The following is a 17,343-nucleotide window of genomic DNA, read 5'->3' as shown; positions in this document are numbered from 1 at the left end:
CTCGGGGATGACGAGGAAGGTCCTCCAGCCCTGGCGTTTCTTGGACTTGAGGATGTCCCCGAAGATGTGGTCTCCGATGTAGACGATGTCCTTCCCCTTGGCCCCCAGCAGGTCACACACGATGTCAGAAGAACCTGGGCGAGAGAGAGGGACATATTGAAATGTAGATGTTACTGGACGTTYTTGTTTTATTAAAGATTTGTCCCACGTTGTTTTTAGAGTCATACCATTGTTTTGTTTTTAGGGAACCCAAACCTCCCTGGACAACAGTGAACGTTGTTGAAAAGACGATGCTGGCTAAATAAAGGTGAACTGAGATCCCTCTTGTTTAGAAGTACTCTGCTAGTTAGATGATTTGTGAAGTTTGCAGTGCTGTCTGGCTGTTTGTGCTGTGAGTCAGTGCATTTCCCCAGGTACTGTATCTTACCTCCAGAGTAGACGATGCCATGGTGCAGGGGTCCGGTGTAGGTCCCGATCTTCAGCCGCCCTGTTGTCTAACACATAGAGAACACATCGAACAGTAACCTCACCGCAAAACAATGTCAAGTATTTATTATGGATCCCCATTAGTTCCTGCCAAAGCAGCAGCTACTCTTCCTGGGGTCCAGCAAAATGAAGGCAGTTTATACAATTTTAAAAAGATTACATTCACAGATTTCACAACACACTGTGTGCCCTCAGGCCCCTACTCCACCACTACCACATATCTACAGTACAAAATCCATGTGTACGTGTGTGTGTGTGTGTGTGTGTGTATAGTGCGCCTGTTATCGTGTGTGTGTATGCATGTGTCTGTGCCTATGTCCCCGCTGTTCCATAAGGTGTATTTATCCATTTGTATTTATTTTTTCATCTAATTTTACTGCTTGCATCAGTTACTTGATGTGGAATAGATTTCCATGTAGTCATGGCTCTATGTAGTACTGTGCGCCTCCCATAGTCTGTTCTGGACTGTGAAGAGACCTCTGGTGTCATGTCTTGTGGGGTATGCATGGGTGTCCGAGCTGTGTGCCAAAGTACAYGTAGTGATGAAGTCAATCTCTCCTCCACTTTGAGCCAGTAGAGATTGACATGCATATTATTAATYTTAGCTCTCTGTGTACATCCAAGGGCCAGTCGTGCTGCCTTGTTCTGAACCAATTGCAATTTTCCTAAGTCCCTTTATGTGGCACCTGACCACACGACTGAACAGTAGTCAAGGTGCGACAAAACTACGGCCTGTAGGACCAGCCTTGTTGATAGTGTTGTTAAGAATGCAGAGTGGCACTTTATTATGGACAGACTTCTCCCCCATCTTAGCTACTGTTGAATCAATATTCTTTGACCATGACAGTTTACAATCCAGGGTTACTCCAAGCAGATTAGTCACCTCAACTTGATCAAATTATAATTCTTTAGAAGTTGTACTTCACATTGTGTGACCAATTAGCTATTAGGCTACCACACTATCAGGCAACCACCCTATCAGGCTACCACACTATCAGGCTACCACACTCAGAAGTCTTGGCACTGTGTTCTGACAGTACCCGTTCTCCATCTACGTGAGTGCAGAGGTGCGATGGTGTAATTACTCACTGTGTCGACTTGTCTGAGCACCGTTCCCTCTCCAAAGAACAGAGGCTTCCTGGCGTCCACCAGAATCAGGTCAAAGTAGGACTGCCACGGCCGGTGGGCCGTCCCGTGCTGCAACCCAACCACACACAGACAGATTCTGGCCAATGCGTACCGACTATAGTTAACTACATGCATCTACGTAAGTTAACAAGATTTCATGTCTGAGGGAGAATGCCGTGTATGAATGTTGAAATGATTCTCTTACCTTCGGGCCGTGGGGGAAGTCAAACAGGTATGTCATGATCTTCTGTGAGAAAATTAAACAACATAACGAGTCTATTAGCCATCTCATTTAAATGCCTTGGTGACTGGGACAGATACCGCAGCTATAGGCCAACCAGTTCAGTACACAAACACATCACCCCAGGTTTCATATGCAAACGTCACAGTTTGCCAGGACATGTTTTGAGAAGCTGTGTGTACGTTTGCTTTGCATATTAAATGTTGGTCTGCATGGACGTTTAACAAGGCAGGACTTACCTATTGTTTTGGACTCTGAAGGATGTCTGTTACTGTGTACTGTGCATGTGAAGCGTCCATTCCTCTGTGAGTGTGTGTGTAATTACAGAGTGTGTGTGTGTAAACAGTGGACCAGGGCACTTAGCGTGGTCAGTACTGTGGACTCACGTGTGTGTATTTGTAGTCACTGTTGGTGGCCAGGAACACCTTGGCTACTTCATTCAATCTACTCAGCAGGAGAGGCAGCTTTGCCTTGATGAGAGAGAACACTAAATATTACAAAGCCATTATCATATACAGTGCGTTCGTACAGGCATACAGACAGAGACGTAAAGTAAAATGTTAACTTCTCATCAGGTTTTGAAGTCGTCGTGTCAGTGTTTTCCCATAGGAATACGACGAGCGGTGAAGGGGCTGATAAAATGTTAATGTGTGTACTTACGTCTCTCACTACGTACTTTTCAAGGTTCTCTACTGTCTTTTCCTTCAGGGTGCCCTGGAAGACAAGACTACAGGTAAATAGGTTGAAATACATAGACAAATAACAAGCATGCATCGATACATCATACAAAATGTCTCCTTTATGATGACACTCACTGTAAACCATGTCAATCATTTTCAAGGTCCATACCATTAGCACTACGATAAACAGTAAATGATTGCTTCAAGATAAAGATAARCATTGGGCGTTTAGCCCCATATAATACCTTGAAATGGCAGTAAAGTGAATTGAAGTGAACAAATGGTTGCKTTGTGAAAGACTTCCTCATCAAGCTACCTTGAAGTGGACCCAGTCGACGGCGTCGCGGATGTCCTGGAACATGCTCTTGAAGGACATGAAGAGGTCGCCATCTTTAAAGCCAGTCTCACAGCTGAGGTAAGGGGGGAGGAGAGGGACACACAGAGCCAGTGGACAGGCCAAGGCCAGACAGAGAGCTTTGCTTTTAAACGCTAGTAGCCATTTTTCACTACATTTGTTGTTTTGTTTTTGTTTTGCTTTTAAATGGGATAGTCTTCCCTTGTTTGAGGTGGTTTCCAGCCAAACAGGAAAGCAATCTCCCCCTAAAAGACCAACAGCTCGTTTCAGAGGAGAAGACATGCAGCCATTCCATTGCAGATCACATCACACAAAGAATTAATTAAAACTTTCGCTAACAAACGATTGTATAATTATATCGAGACGATAGACATGATATTACATCATGCTAGATGATTAGTCATTACAGATTCATTTAAATAATAAAAAGTAATGAAATCTGAAAATATGGAATTAAGTTACTGCATGCATTCGTGGAATGATTAGTATCAAAGACCAATAATCATTCAGATAGCTGAGTAATCCTAKTAAAGTATCTTGTTTATGACACAATAAAAGGGTGGTCCTATTACTCAACCACTGGCTTAACAGGGTTATGGGTATAGTATTTCCTTATTGGAGTATTTTTATTGGAGATATGGACCTACCCTGTTGTCATGTTGTCTAATTGGCTTATCAAATGTTGCCATGTCACATCCAGGAATGACTTGTATATAACCCACAATAAAATAAGGTGGGTAGTGTGACTAGGGATTCCTTACCTTGCATATCTGTCACAGTTTGAGAAGAAGTCCACGAGGCAGGCAAAGAGGTAGGTCTCTGGAGAYAGAGGGAAACTGTACTGTAAAATCAATCGAGTGTCAATAAAGTTGAGTTGAACCATGGCCTTGCCTCAAACTGTGCTCAGACAAAATGGAGGGCATGTCTGGGCTTGTCCCTCTTATGAATGACAGTTGAATCTAGATGGAGATAAACACATTTTTAAATAATTGAATGGCTCTGGCATGGACAGAATCTCTCCTCCTTCTACCTGGCAAGTTGAAGAGAGTGTTGAGGATATAGAAGCGTTCAGTGTCGTCACGTTGGATGAACTTGTTCGGGTATAGCTCCCGTATTTCAGGTCTGGGGGAGAGAAGYGAAAGAGAAAATGCGACGTCAGGAGAATTTCTTGGCAGGTAGACCGGGATCTAACCTTCAAACCCGCTCAATGATCTGGGGAGAGGGGACGTAGGGAGGACGTTGCGAGAAGGTTAGGAGAGCYTTGGGTTCACCATTTACCCTCGTAGGAAATTGAAGCCGTGGACACAGACCAGGATGTTGCCGTASGCGTCCACCTTRAACAGGTTCCCATACATGGTGTCAAACACCAGGCCTCTGAAGAAATACAGAGAAACAACATCATTCAGTGGGTTAGAATACGTCTAGAAATGGATAATACATGATCTTTAAAAGCCCATCAGAAAATCTACCAAGCTACAACCAGGACCAAATTAGAAACCCACGCACCCAGGTACAAAAATAGCATTAAAACGTCCTCACCATGGCAACAACATGGCAACCATGATGTGATAGGTAATAGGTACCTGGTAATAAAGTACAGCTGGTGCCCCGTTGACATCAAAGCGTTTTCCAGTAAAAAATTAAAAAGTATAACACCATCACCATGGCAACAACATTAACGGTATGATGTGATTGGTGGTCACCTGGTGTGTGTGTGTGTGTGTGGTGTCACCTGGTGGGGAAGGCGGGGTCGTAGACGAAGCTGAGCAGCTCCTGGGGGTAACCGATGTGGACCAGGCGCTCCACGGTCAGCTCAAAGCCCAGGGACTCATACTCTGGAGACTTGTACACTGGYGAATAGAAACACAGACGTTAGCATTTAACACAAGCCGGTGTAGACTACACAGAGTCACACAGCAGCGCTCCACGAAGCCTATACAGTGASGTAATTACACTGACACCATACATTTAGGAGAAGGACYTAGGAGGAAGTCAAGTCTAATTGCCTGTTCGCGAACGGACTACTCTGTAAATAGCAGCCTCCAATTTATCCTCAACCAGCCAATGTGGACCCATTCACCTCAACTAGATAACAGGACGTAAGCTATTGACATGACACAACATGATGGTGATGCAATGTGAAACAGGTATTTTAAAAATAACTCTAACCGTCAGGGTATCTGAGATACTGTTGGTAATAATATAGCCTAGCCCCTCTCCCCCTAAAGTGCATGCGCGCACACGCCCGGGCACACACACACCGAGCGCAGGGGCCTGAATATCCTAGGATCTAATCCGTGGAGAAACAYGATCCATAGCTCAACTCTGGACTCTGATACTAATGAGGCCCGCGGAGACGATGACATTCAGACACCAAACAACCAGGCAACCAGACATCTCCAGGGCCCTGTTCATTAGGGCACGTGACAGAAAATTGTTTACAAGGTTTTGCAACAGAAAAGGATAATAAGCCTTTCTTATTGGGCATGTCCATTTAGTCCCTCCCTGTTTGTCTGTTTTCCGCCGTTTGGTGCCTAATGAACACACCCCCAGGCCTGGCGAGCCAAGTCATGGATGGAGAGGGATACAATGTCCAGGCCTGGGCCAGAGGGGCCTATCAGCCGATTAAAATGCTAACTGACATTGGAAGAAGGCTCTGTCAGATGGTATTAATATAAAGGGTGTTTTTCCACTTTAGGTCCAGTCAGGCTGCAGGAGGGGAGGACTTAACTGATGCTTAGAGGGAGCAGGAAGGACGATGTGGGGATAGGCTAGCTAGCGCTGAGACCCCAAATGTGGAAGGAATAGGCCTGGGCAAATATGTGTCTTACTGAGTTAGCGTGCATAGACAGACAGAGATAGAGAGAGAGAGAGAGAGAGAGGAGTGTGAATACCCATCTTGGTGTAATGTGTGTGCTCGCACATTTACCCATTTGTGTGTTTGCTTCTTAGCCCAATTGTGTGTTCTCTCTCTCACTCTCTGGTGAAATTCAAATCCCCTGTGGTGTTCCAGTGTCCCTGGCTAGCGAAGCAGAGGAGTGGTGGGCATCATGCCCAGTGCTGCAGCCTCGAAGAATCGCACAGTCCTGGGCCAGACTCCTCCATACAAATACCCCCCCCACCTTTCCTCTCCTCATCCCTGTCTCCATTTCCCTAAGCTCTGTGGCTGTTYCAAAGAAACCTATTTTAAGAGTATTTTCCCCTCCGTCACCTTCCCGATCAGCTCTCTCTTTGGTTGGCCGGCGATGAGCAGAGTTCGCTCTCGCTCTCTCCGCACTGTCCACTGCTGTGACCTTCAGACAGCTTTAGCTTAAAACACACACAGGCGTGGAAACACACACACAGCCTATTTATGTCTGTATATATAGCACAGTCTAGTCCAGGGATAGGAAACGTAGATGGAAGTGGGGGTCACAAAAAAAACGGAACTCATGAGGGGTTGCAGTGGGTCTGTGTACCCACATCCACACCACCACCTTACGAGCTAAACATTTCAGCGCCCCCACCCCTCGTGACAGCGAAAATAAAAAAGTATGTTTTAAAAAAGGTCATTTCCTGCAATTCTACACATTTTGCCATGGGGTGAACAGAAAAGTTTGCCGTTTTTAATATGATAACTGGCCCCAACCCGGTCGATAATTTGGCCATGGTTACTACAAGTTTAAATAGGTGGACGCTAGACTAATTTACCAATCTAATCTAATTTACCAATCAAAAAAAAAAAATCCCTGACATTTCTAAATTGCATCTTGTGATTTCTATTATTCTAACTCACAACAGTAAGTTGAGAGTTGGGGGGGGGGAACTGTTCCGCGGCCCGCCGGGGGCCCATCCCTGGTCTAGTCCATTAGATTTACTGGTCTGTGACCATGTTTAAGTTGAAATAGTTGATTTGTTTACTCATAGGTGAGGGGTATAGCTTACATTTGGGACGAAAGTGACACTGGAGGGCTGTAAATTCTAGCCTGGTCACTCACTCACACACACACACACAGAGCTTAAGGGGTATAATTATCTGTCAACGACTGCATCAGGAGAGGAGGATTTAATGGATCCCCAAGCTTAGTGTGTGTTTGTGTTACCAGGCTATAATTTACTACTTTCCAATGTCACTTTCATTCCAAATGTAAGCTATACCCCTCATCTATGAGTAAACAACTTAACCCCTTAACTAAAACTGTAAATCTATTGGACTAGACTGTGCTATATACAGATACATAAACAGCCTTCATCCCAAATGGCACCCTATTCCCAATATAGTGCACTAATTTTGACCAGAGCCTTATGGCACCAGGTCAAAAGAAGTGTACTGTATCGGAAATAGGGTGCCATATGGATCGCAGCCATAGCTTATGACATATGAAGTGTCTTCTGTACAACTTCCTGGTTGCTAATTATAGGCCTAAGTAGTTATCTAGCTGTATCGGAGGTGGGTCCAGACATCGCTGTCACTCAGACAGCAGTATCTTTATTAGACAGCAACACCTTGTCAAAATAACATAAATTAACATGGGTACTGTTAGTAGCTTGGGCTCCGCTCTGACAAAGGCTAAGAGTTAGCATAGCATAGTCTAGCTTCTTCCAAAACGAATGGCTTTCAGGCAAATCACTATGCTACAATAAAACAGTGAAAAATAATCCCGTGCCCCATAGAACTAACAGGTCGACAGTGTGGCTCCAGTGTCATTTGAGCTTCTCAGAACAGGAGTCTCTCACTAGGTTGTTTTCAGAACAGTGTGTGTGTGTACAGTGTGTGTGTGTGTGTGTACAGTGTACACAGTGTGTCATTTGAACTACAGTACATTGAAGCCTCTCTATGTTGTGTTTTCAGAACTGTGTGTGTGTGTGTGTGTGTGTGTGTGTGTGTGTGTGTGTGTGTGTGTGTACAGTGTGTACAGTGTGTCATTTGAACTACAGTACAGTGAAGCCTCTCTATGTTGTGTTTTCAGAACAGCGAATCGTCGAGGACAGATGTGTCAACCAACGTTGCCGGGGGCATCTAGTTACCACGGTAATTTGCTAGAGGCGAGTGGGCAGGGACAGTGTTAGGCCACACGGCGCTGTCATCAGCGGATGATTTCACGACCTTTGATATAAACCACAGTTAATGACGGATGACCTATCATAGAAGGGCATGGTTCAACTAATGCGCTTTTCTTTTATCAGGCATCGTGACCTTGATATGGATATACTGTATCGTATTGACATGGATAGACCGGAGGACATTTGATCTCCTCTGTGCGACACAAAGCTATTGACAGAAGGCCTATCATAGAGGAACATGGTTCAACATTTACCAGATATCATGATCCTAATATGAACGTATAGAACCCACTCTCTGGTTATGGTCTATTTACAGTCAGAGGATTTGTTGTACATTTAACCATGTTGTATGAAAACAAATTGTGGACAACTCCTAACAGCCCTCTTTTTAAATCCTCACTAGAAAGAGAAACCAACGTGTAGCCTACCTGCTGCCGTGAGAAGTCGTCCCAGTGAGGGGTCTGACTCCTCAGGCGTCAAGTCCTATCAACATTGGTCAAGACGCTATCTAGCTAGCTAAACGTGCTTCAGTGACTCAGCTAAGTGGAGGGTTGGTAATTCATCTATAAATACAGTGTGCGTGTGTGTGTGTGTGTGTGTGTGACTTTGAGGAGGGGGTCATCCCTAGGGAAAGGGGATCGCTTGTACCCGCAAACACACGGCCCATATCCCATTTCCATCATCTGAGGGCAGATTTTACAGACGCTCAACTGTTGACATGTAGCCTCTTGATATGGGACGGCACATAACCAAGTGATGATGTTTACAAGATGCCAGGGCTATCGTATCGCTTCACTCAACGCTCGAGTTGCGACCGCAGGAACGGGCTGTGGCCTCCCTGGCCAGAGCGCGACACAGCGACACCTCGGCCTCCTGCCGGTCACTGGGGAGAACCTCATCTAGGGTTCTGGTGCGCCTTGCGGTTTACAATCGGGCACGGACTCATGTCAACGGCATCATTTAGACATTGTGTCAAGCGATGTCCCCTAATTGGCTTTAGCCTAGCCTTCATGTGGTTGACGGTCAGGTCAATGGATTACAGACAACCTATTGTCACTTAGAAAACAATTAGAAAATTACTGCTACTTTTCTTTTTACTATTGCTTACTCAAATACAGAGAAACTGTACTAGTGTTAATATTTAGAAAGTGAGGATAGTCTTAGCCAATCACTTGAGGTCAAAGAGTTTTGTTGTTTGCAATTTCCAATGACAGAAGAGACTAAAAACAATACATCTAAACTGACATCGAAATCGGATTACAGATTCAGTTCACGCATTTTCCTCCGTTACAGTATCCTTCTGAAGAACTCATCACCTTTTTCCATCATCGCTGTACCCCAAGAAACCTACACCTCCCCTGTCCTTCTACCCACCACCCCTAGTCCCCCTAGGCCCCAGTGAGTCTGGTCTGGGCTTATCGAATGACACGTGAGCCCCTGTTCTGACCCGGTGTACTTTGTCAACAAACGCTGAAGGAGAAATCAATATGGCCGACGACTAGTTGCTATGCCAACCAAACTAGAGTTGAGCCTACATTGTAAAGTAGTGACGGTGGGTTGAGGGCGCACACACACACACACACACACACACACACACACTGTAAAGAAGTGTTGACGGCCAGGGCAGCGACTGTAGAGCACTTACCGGCTAGAGTGTAATCCATATCGAAGCCAAAGCATTTAATCTTCTCCATGGCCAAGCTTCTGTTTACAAAAACTCTAAAAAGGGAGGAAACAGAAGGACAGAATCAGAAGAGTGATTTTGAGAGACATACAAGAGAGTTGTACCTCTGTGTGCAAGGAGAACATTAGGATAAATGGCCTCTCACAGAAGAATGAGCAGAGGTATTTTGGGGATTAAATCATATGTTAACCATCTAGTGATGGTGGTTCTCATGGTTCGTGGTTCTCATTGTGAAATATAGCCTAACAAACATCTACAATTGATATGCATGGCCTCAAAACAGATATTAGAAACAATTTGGCACAGATAATGAAGTCAGTAAGCTCCTATTTTCTCTAGTCTTACAAGGCGCGTTCCCACATGTCTTAAAAACATCGGAATTTGAGTATTAGACAGCTAGACTCGCTGTCTGAGCTTTTTAACCTTTTAAAATGCATTATTAGCCCTTAGACAGTGCATTGCTTCCTACAGGGTAGGTTCACAAGTGCACACTATAGCAAAACATTTTGCAATGGACAACAAAATGAGTGTTCCTTATTGGACAACTTCCATCCCTGTTTCAGTCTGTTTGGTACCTAATGAACATGACTCTCCATTCTGCATAGACAGCATGTTTACGGTGGCAGCTCAACTAGCTCAACTGTTCCCGGTGTTAAATCTGAAGGCACGGTAGGGGGATCTGCATGGCCGGAGTGGTCGGCATTGTTGGCATATCCTGCCTGACACTTTCTGATCCAGCCATCTCCAGTGGCAGGCCAGGCCAGGCAGCTCCAGTGGCAGGCCAGGCCAGGCAGCTCCAGTGGCAGGCCAGGCCAGGCAGCTCCAGTGGCAAGCCAGNGAGTCTGGTCTGGGCTTATCGAATGACACGTGAGCCCCTGTTCTGACCCGGTGTACTTTGTCAACAAACGCTGAAGGAGAAATCAATATGGCCGACGACTAGTTGCTATGCCAACCAAACTAGAGTTGAGCCTACATTGTAAAGTAGTGACGGTGGGTTGAGGGCGCACACACACACACACACACACACACACACACACTGTAAAGAAGTGTTGACGGCCAGGGCAGCGACTGTAGAGCACTTACCGGCTAGAGTGTAATCCATATCGAAGCCAAAGCATTTAATCTTCTCCATGGCCAAGCTTCTGTTTACAAAAACTCTAAAAAAGGGAGGAAGCAGAAGGACAGAATCAGAAGAGTGATTTTGAGAGACATACAAGAGAGTTGTACCTCTGTGTGCAAGGAGAACATTAGGATAAATTGCCTCTCACAGAAGAAGAACGAGCAGAGGTATTTTGGGGATTAAATCATATGTTAACCATCTAGTGATGGTGGTTCTCATGGTTCGTGGATCTCAATGTGAAATATAGCCTAACAAACATCAACAATTGATATGCATGGCCTCAAAACAGATATTAGAAACAATTTGGCACAGATAATGAAGTCAGTAAGCTCCCATTTTCTCTAGCCTTACAAGGCGCGTTCCCACATGTCTTAAAAACATAGGCATTTGAGTATTAGACAGCTAGACTCGCTGTCTGAGCTTTTTAACCTTTTAAAATGCATTATTAGCCCTCAGACAGTGCATTGCTTCCTACAGGGTAGGTTCACAAGTGCACACTATAGCAAAACACTTTGCAATGGACAACAAAATGAGCGTTTCTTATTGGACAAGTTCCATCCCTGTTTCAGTCCGTTTGGTACGTAATGAACATGACTCTCCATTCTGCATAGACAGCATGTTTATGGTGGCACCTCAACTAGCTCAACTGTTCCCGGTGTTAAATCTGAAGGCACGGTAGAGGGATCTGCATGGCCGGAGTGGTCGGCATTGTTGGCATATCCTGCCTGACACTTTCTGATCCAGCCATCTCCAGTGGCAGGCCAGGCCAGGCCGCTCCAGTAGCAGGCCAGGCAGCTCCAGTCAGAGAGATCTCTGTTCCTCTGGTTCTAGGCTTTACCGTGTTAGCGCAGCCTAGCCTGCTACCTACAGCTTTTGAACAAACTACCACAAAACAACTTATACTGCAAAGTAACTTGTAAAAAAAGATTAGGCTACACATAGAATTTCGCAATTTTTTTCTAAATATGTTGGTATTCAAAAAAGGTCTCCAGATGTTTTCACGCACAAAACATTAATCTAGCCATTTTTAAATATTTCATACAACTAGTAAATCCAGTTGAACAACTACATATCTGTTAATGAGATTGAAAACATGTTGACAGGCATTCCACAAACCGGTTTGTCTTTGCTCCGAAACAATCAATCAACATCTGACACAATCCTCATTTCCACAACACTCTTACACTACCCTAACATTACCCTAACACTACCCTAACATTACCCTAACACTACCCTAACATTACCCTAACATTACCCTAACATTACCCTAACACTATCCTTTTCCTATTCAGGGAAATAGCAGGTCCGGGACGATACCAGTATCGCAATACTCGCTAGTATCATGGCAAAATAAATAAACAGATTTAACTTCTTTAAGAAAAAAGTCCTATTGTTGGTAACAGACATCATTATGTTGTCATCAAGTCACATTTATATATTTTCCAAGCTATAGAACACAATATTTTAAATACAGCAGGTTTTTAAAGGAGCAAAGTCTTGTCTAGTTTTACCATGGAAAACATATTTCACTATGATCGAATACTCATACTAACCACACTAATGTACTATTTGTGACTTAAATTGAGTATGTAGTATGCTTATTGGTCATAGAATGGATATAGTTAATATGCCAAAAGTTCCAGAAGTCGTACTAAATTTGCCAAAATACGAAGTATACAAGCAGTGGACACTATTTCCGTGCTTTTAGGGCCCATAATGAAAAATGGGCGTGGCTTCACAACGTTTTCAGATTTGAAAAAAAATGGTGGAAAATATGCAGCTAAAGTCCAACGAGATTCATTGCTTTAACTAATTAAGACACATGTTAAGAAAATGTTGAGCAATGTAATAAAGTAATGGCTTTTGAAATAAGTTACATTACACGTTATGTTGGCTGACAGTTAGCTAACCTTACGAACCGCATAGCATATCATCACAGCAGTATGTAAGCTAGCTACCGTCCTAAAGTTAGTTGGCTACTAACATATCGAATTTGCCAGGCAGTATGTTAACTATATGCTATATAACTAACTGCCCAATGTTTATTGACATGATTATTCACTTCATTCTTAGCTACGTGGTTTAGTCATTGTGCATTCCCAAAGGGCATTGTTAATTCTGTCTATCTACTCCGATTTCAGAGCACTCTCGTCTTGTCTGAGGGCGCGTTTGTAAATTCACGCTGGCTATCTTCTCCAATTTCAGAGCACTCTCGTCTGAGTGTGCCAGAGCGCAGAATAACTGATGAATTTATGAACGCTCAACACCCATTGAATATGGCTGGTGTCAAACGTTGACTAAAAAAAGCGTAATTAAAATGTTGCCAGCAGCACAGTTACAGTCACCAACACTCTGGATAACCAGCTCTGCTAGGGCAAGTAAAATGGTCAGAGAGGTATTCTCTCATTTGTGTCTGGAAGTAGCTAGCAAGCTAGCCAACGTTAGCCAGTTAGCTTGGGTGCTTGACTGCCGTTGTGAGGTCAGAACGCTCAGATCAACCCTACTCCTCGACCAGAGAGTCCAGTGTGTGCGCTCTGAACGCTCCAAGAGCGAAACGCTCTGAATTTACATACGCTCCAGATTGAAATGATGAACACACCCGAAATCGTAAAAGGTCTAGCTAGTCATTTGTTATGCTAACAAGCTAGCAAGAGGTTGCATAGCAACAGCATCAACTTCCGATAGACAGGCAAAGCACTAGTACACTCAACTGAAAGGATACAGTTCTTTTACAGTATACTAAAATTAACTAATAGTATGTAGTATATACACTCATTAAGTATATAGCATGTTAGTATGGGTATTTGAACACAGCTATTATGATACTGCTATCTTCACGGACCTAGGAAATAGACCATAACACATTCATAAATCATCCAATATTTTGTCATTACCTTGCTGCAGCTCCATACTGAACCAGCTTCCACTGCGAGTTAAGCCCGACGGCAGACATACGATGCATTCTGTGTCGTGACTAAAAGTGTACTAGCCTGGGCTCTGGCCTAGCCCAATTACATAATACTATTCCAACTCCAGCCCAGGAACAAAAGAGCCCACTCTCTTTGCTTCCTTGCCATTCAATTTCTGACTTGTTGCAAAAATTATTGTTGCCATTCTGCATCATTCTCTGTTATTGTTGTTGTTGTTTGTGGTGCCCGTTTGTCACTAGTGGTGTTGGTGGGAGGGAGTTGTTGTTTGCTCTAGACCTCAAAGACATCCAGAACAATCCATCAGGTGGAAACAGCAACAAACTCAGTGCCTCCCAGGCCCTAAGCCACTGGAGCTAGTCTACTGTACAGTACTAAGGCTCAAGCCTGTATTCGCAAAGAGTCGTAGTGTACTAGGATCAGTTTAGCCTTTTAGATGACAATGAATGTGATTGTATGGACCGGAGAGACCTGATCCTAGATCTGCGCTCCTACTCTGAGACGGTTTGTGAATAGGGGCTATGCTTTCCATCAGGAATCAGGAGAATGTAACACCATTCACTGCTTTAACTCAGAAGAATTTAATCAGAAATAGCCAATTACCTGATGCTTACAATCCCTAATATGGATGATACAATTACAATGTCAGTGCACTGGATGTGAGGCAAACCTACAACTGACACTAAGCTGTGGTTACAGCCGAGGTCTCTCGGCTAACTGATAACAATCAGCTGGAATGTGAGTAGGCCTCAGAAGGACCTACTGTATTCTCAGCATTGAGTACAAAGCGGGGTCTTGAAGTAATGGGTAGATTACTGGAGTTCTCCTTGTTACAGTCCCCCTACGAACAGGTTAAAACAGTCAAACTGTAGGTGTACAGTTCAGGCCCTCTTTCTGCAAATAGACCAAGATGTTCTGGGGCTATTAGCACTGAGGTGAATGTGAGTGGTAGTCATAAATGTTGCCCAAGTGTGCGAGTACTCTTCTCCCTACTATTGACAAAGAGTGACGGTGGGGGACAGCCCACTTTGACCTGATGACCGGGCCTCAAATAGACTGAATGTGTGGGCCGGCCTCTCGTACTAGCCTACCATTACCTGACTGTCTGGTTGTCACCACTGTGGTCTGAGTGAGGGGATTCACTTTTAGGTGCAGGCAACGTAGAAATAGATTTACTAGAACGGGTAAAGCCCCTCAGAGCACAGTGATTCTATTTCTATGTAGTCTATATCTAACAGTGAATCCCTAGCTTAGGCAGACCACAGCGTGTGACAATCAGGCAGATTTGTGTTCCACCAGTAACCTTACCTTATGGAAACAGTACATTGAACCTACCGTGACAGACCCTTGTCTGTGAGAGTAACAAATGGTGTTAGCCTTACTGACTGAGTGGATTGTTTCATTGTAAGGTTTCATCAGCCTTTCAGCAAAGATATTCTTTCTGTAAAGGTTGCTGATATTTTTGAATCTGCAAAGTTTGTTAAACTAAGCCTGACATTTCAACAAAAAAGTGTTGCTAGATGTACATAAATGTATCAACCCCTCCAAACCAGCAAAACAACCAGGTAGTAACAGTTCAATGCTGTTGTTGTGAGGGACTTTGCTTACAGACTTCCTTATAGATGCCAGAGTGCCAATGACTGGAACGAACTGCAAAAAAAAATAAAAAAAATCACTGAAGCTGGAGACTCACATCTCCCTCACTAACTTTAAGCACCAGCTATCAGAGCAGCTCACAGATCACTGCACATCTGTAAATAGCCCATCCAACTACCTCATCCCCATACTGTATTTATTTATTTTGCTCCTTTGCACCCCAGTATCTCTACTTGAACATTCATCTTCTGCACATCTATCACTCCAGTGTTTAATTGCTATATTGTAATTACTTTGCCACTATGGCCTATTTATTGCCTTACCTCCCTTATTCCTACTGTATGTTTGTTTATTCCATGTGTAACTCTGTGTTGTTGTACGAGTCGAACTGCTTTGCTTTATCTTGGCCAGGTCACAGTTGTAAACGAGAACTTGATCTCAACTAGCCTACCTGGTTAAATAAAGGTGAAATAAAAAAAAGTTAAAAAAGTGAAGGCAGATAGACCTAACAGTGACACAGTGACAGAAAAGTGACAGCTTTAGTGCTGCTGTAATGTCCATAGCTTATGTAAACGTATGAAATAACTGCAATTAACCCGCACGCGCACACACATAACGTCTCTTTGGTGAAGTTAAACGTTGCACAAGCCGCTGTTTATCGCACTCACGTGGAGCCGGCATTCCTGCCCACTGCCATTGTCTACCATTAAGGCCAGCTAACCAGCATGCATGGCCAAAGGCTCCTTTCCTGTCATTAGATAAACTGCATTTAGGGCTCATCTATTTTAGGGTCCCCATTTCCAATTACAAAAGTAAGTGACTGCCAAAACATTGTAACCTATTTTACGACTGGGCACCACTTTAGCCTATATTTAATGAATTAGAGGACTAGTTTATTGAGTTAGGACATAGAGAGAGGTTATTTGACCGCTGCACGCAGCTAGTGTGGGACCACACACACACAGTCACACACACTAGAGCTGGGATGATAAACCGAAAAGTATCGAGAGACATTTTGCTGATAACTTTCATTACGATAAGTAGCCTACAGTAGAGAAATGTGAAGTTTGAAATTAAATAAGTTTGCTAATATAATATGGATGTTTGTTAATGGGACAATTGATGGCTACAACCATACAGGTACTAGTAGGTTAAAGGATCATTTTTAAAACCTGTGGTGCACATTCATGTTGTAAACTTATCGTTCTATTTATCGTTATCGTCTAAATTCAGGCAATTTATCGCAACATGGATTTTCCCCCATATCGCCCACCTCTAACACACACACACACAAACAAAAACACATCACAAACGACATGTCAGTATTGAGAAAATACATGTGTTTCAGTTGAACAGGATGTTGGTGAAACGGTTATGAAGTTCTGAGGAAGACGCTTCAGACAGGAAGTGTTCGATTAAATCCTCAGAGACTTCAGAACTGAACGGGTGTAAAACAAACTAGTACACACTGACTCTGTAATATACTCTACATTGCTGACAGGTTGTCGCAAGCTATTTGACCAAAGAATAACCTACAACTACACCACATTCAAATCCACAGCAATTTACAAGACATACTGAGTGGTTATGAAGATGTGAACTGAGAATTAGGCTAAGTGGAAAGTTGAAGTTGAAAGACATTTACAAACAGAGGGTTGGGTTTCAACACATTTACAACCAAGTAGTATCATAGCGTCCTGTCATATGTTGCTGCTGTAATTATCTGAAGTAGACTAATGACTAAAGAAAGCAGTGACACACAATACACGGCTACATACAGTACAGTAGCTTAATATAACTGAATCTTATTGTACATCATTTACATGTTAGTCATTTAGCAGACGATCTTATCCAGAGCGACTTACAGGCGCAATTAGGGTTAAGTGCCTTGCTCAAGGGCATATCGACAGATTTTTCACCTAATCGGCTTGGGGATTCGAACCAACAACCTATCAGTTCCTGGCCCAAAGCTCTTAACCGCTAGGCTATCTTCCCAGTGTCCATCCATACATACATACAGTACCAGTCAAAAGTTTGGACACACTTACTCATTCCAGGGGTTTTCTTTATGTTTACTATTTTC

At 43.6% G+C, this 17,343-nt stretch overlaps 1 protein-coding gene across 1 annotated transcript in view; it reads right to left on the bottom strand.

Moving 5' to 3' along the window:
- Positions 1–17,343, bottom strand: part of LOC112071261 (cytosolic purine 5'-nucleotidase) — a 33,129-nt gene that overhangs the window by 11,394 nt on the left and 4,392 nt on the right. The window contains exons 3-13 of the mRNA XM_070439324.1: positions 10,701–10,774; positions 4,623–4,740; positions 4,169–4,264; positions 3,921–4,012; positions 3,652–3,709; positions 2,852–2,945; positions 2,516–2,569; positions 2,242–2,325; positions 1,820–1,861; positions 1,576–1,683; positions 428–494 (exon numbers count right to left, since the gene is read on the bottom strand). Coding sequence (XP_070295425.1) covers positions 428–494; positions 1,576–1,683; positions 1,820–1,861; positions 2,242–2,325; positions 2,516–2,569; positions 2,852–2,945; positions 3,652–3,709; positions 3,921–4,012; positions 4,169–4,264; positions 4,623–4,740; positions 10,701–10,774 — 887 coding nt within the window. The remainder of the gene's footprint in view (positions 1–427; positions 495–1,575; positions 1,684–1,819; positions 1,862–2,241; positions 2,326–2,515; positions 2,570–2,851; positions 2,946–3,651; positions 3,710–3,920; positions 4,013–4,168; positions 4,265–4,622; positions 4,741–10,700; positions 10,775–17,343) is intronic.

Source organism: Salvelinus sp. IW2-2015, unplaced genomic scaffold, assembly GCF_002910315.2.
Source record: "Salvelinus sp. IW2-2015 unplaced genomic scaffold, ASM291031v2 Un_scaffold1562, whole genome shotgun sequence".
Taxonomy (NCBI): domain Eukaryota; kingdom Metazoa; phylum Chordata; class Actinopteri; order Salmoniformes; family Salmonidae; genus Salvelinus; species Salvelinus sp. IW2-2015.
This window is presented reverse-complemented; position numbering and strand designations above follow the sequence as displayed.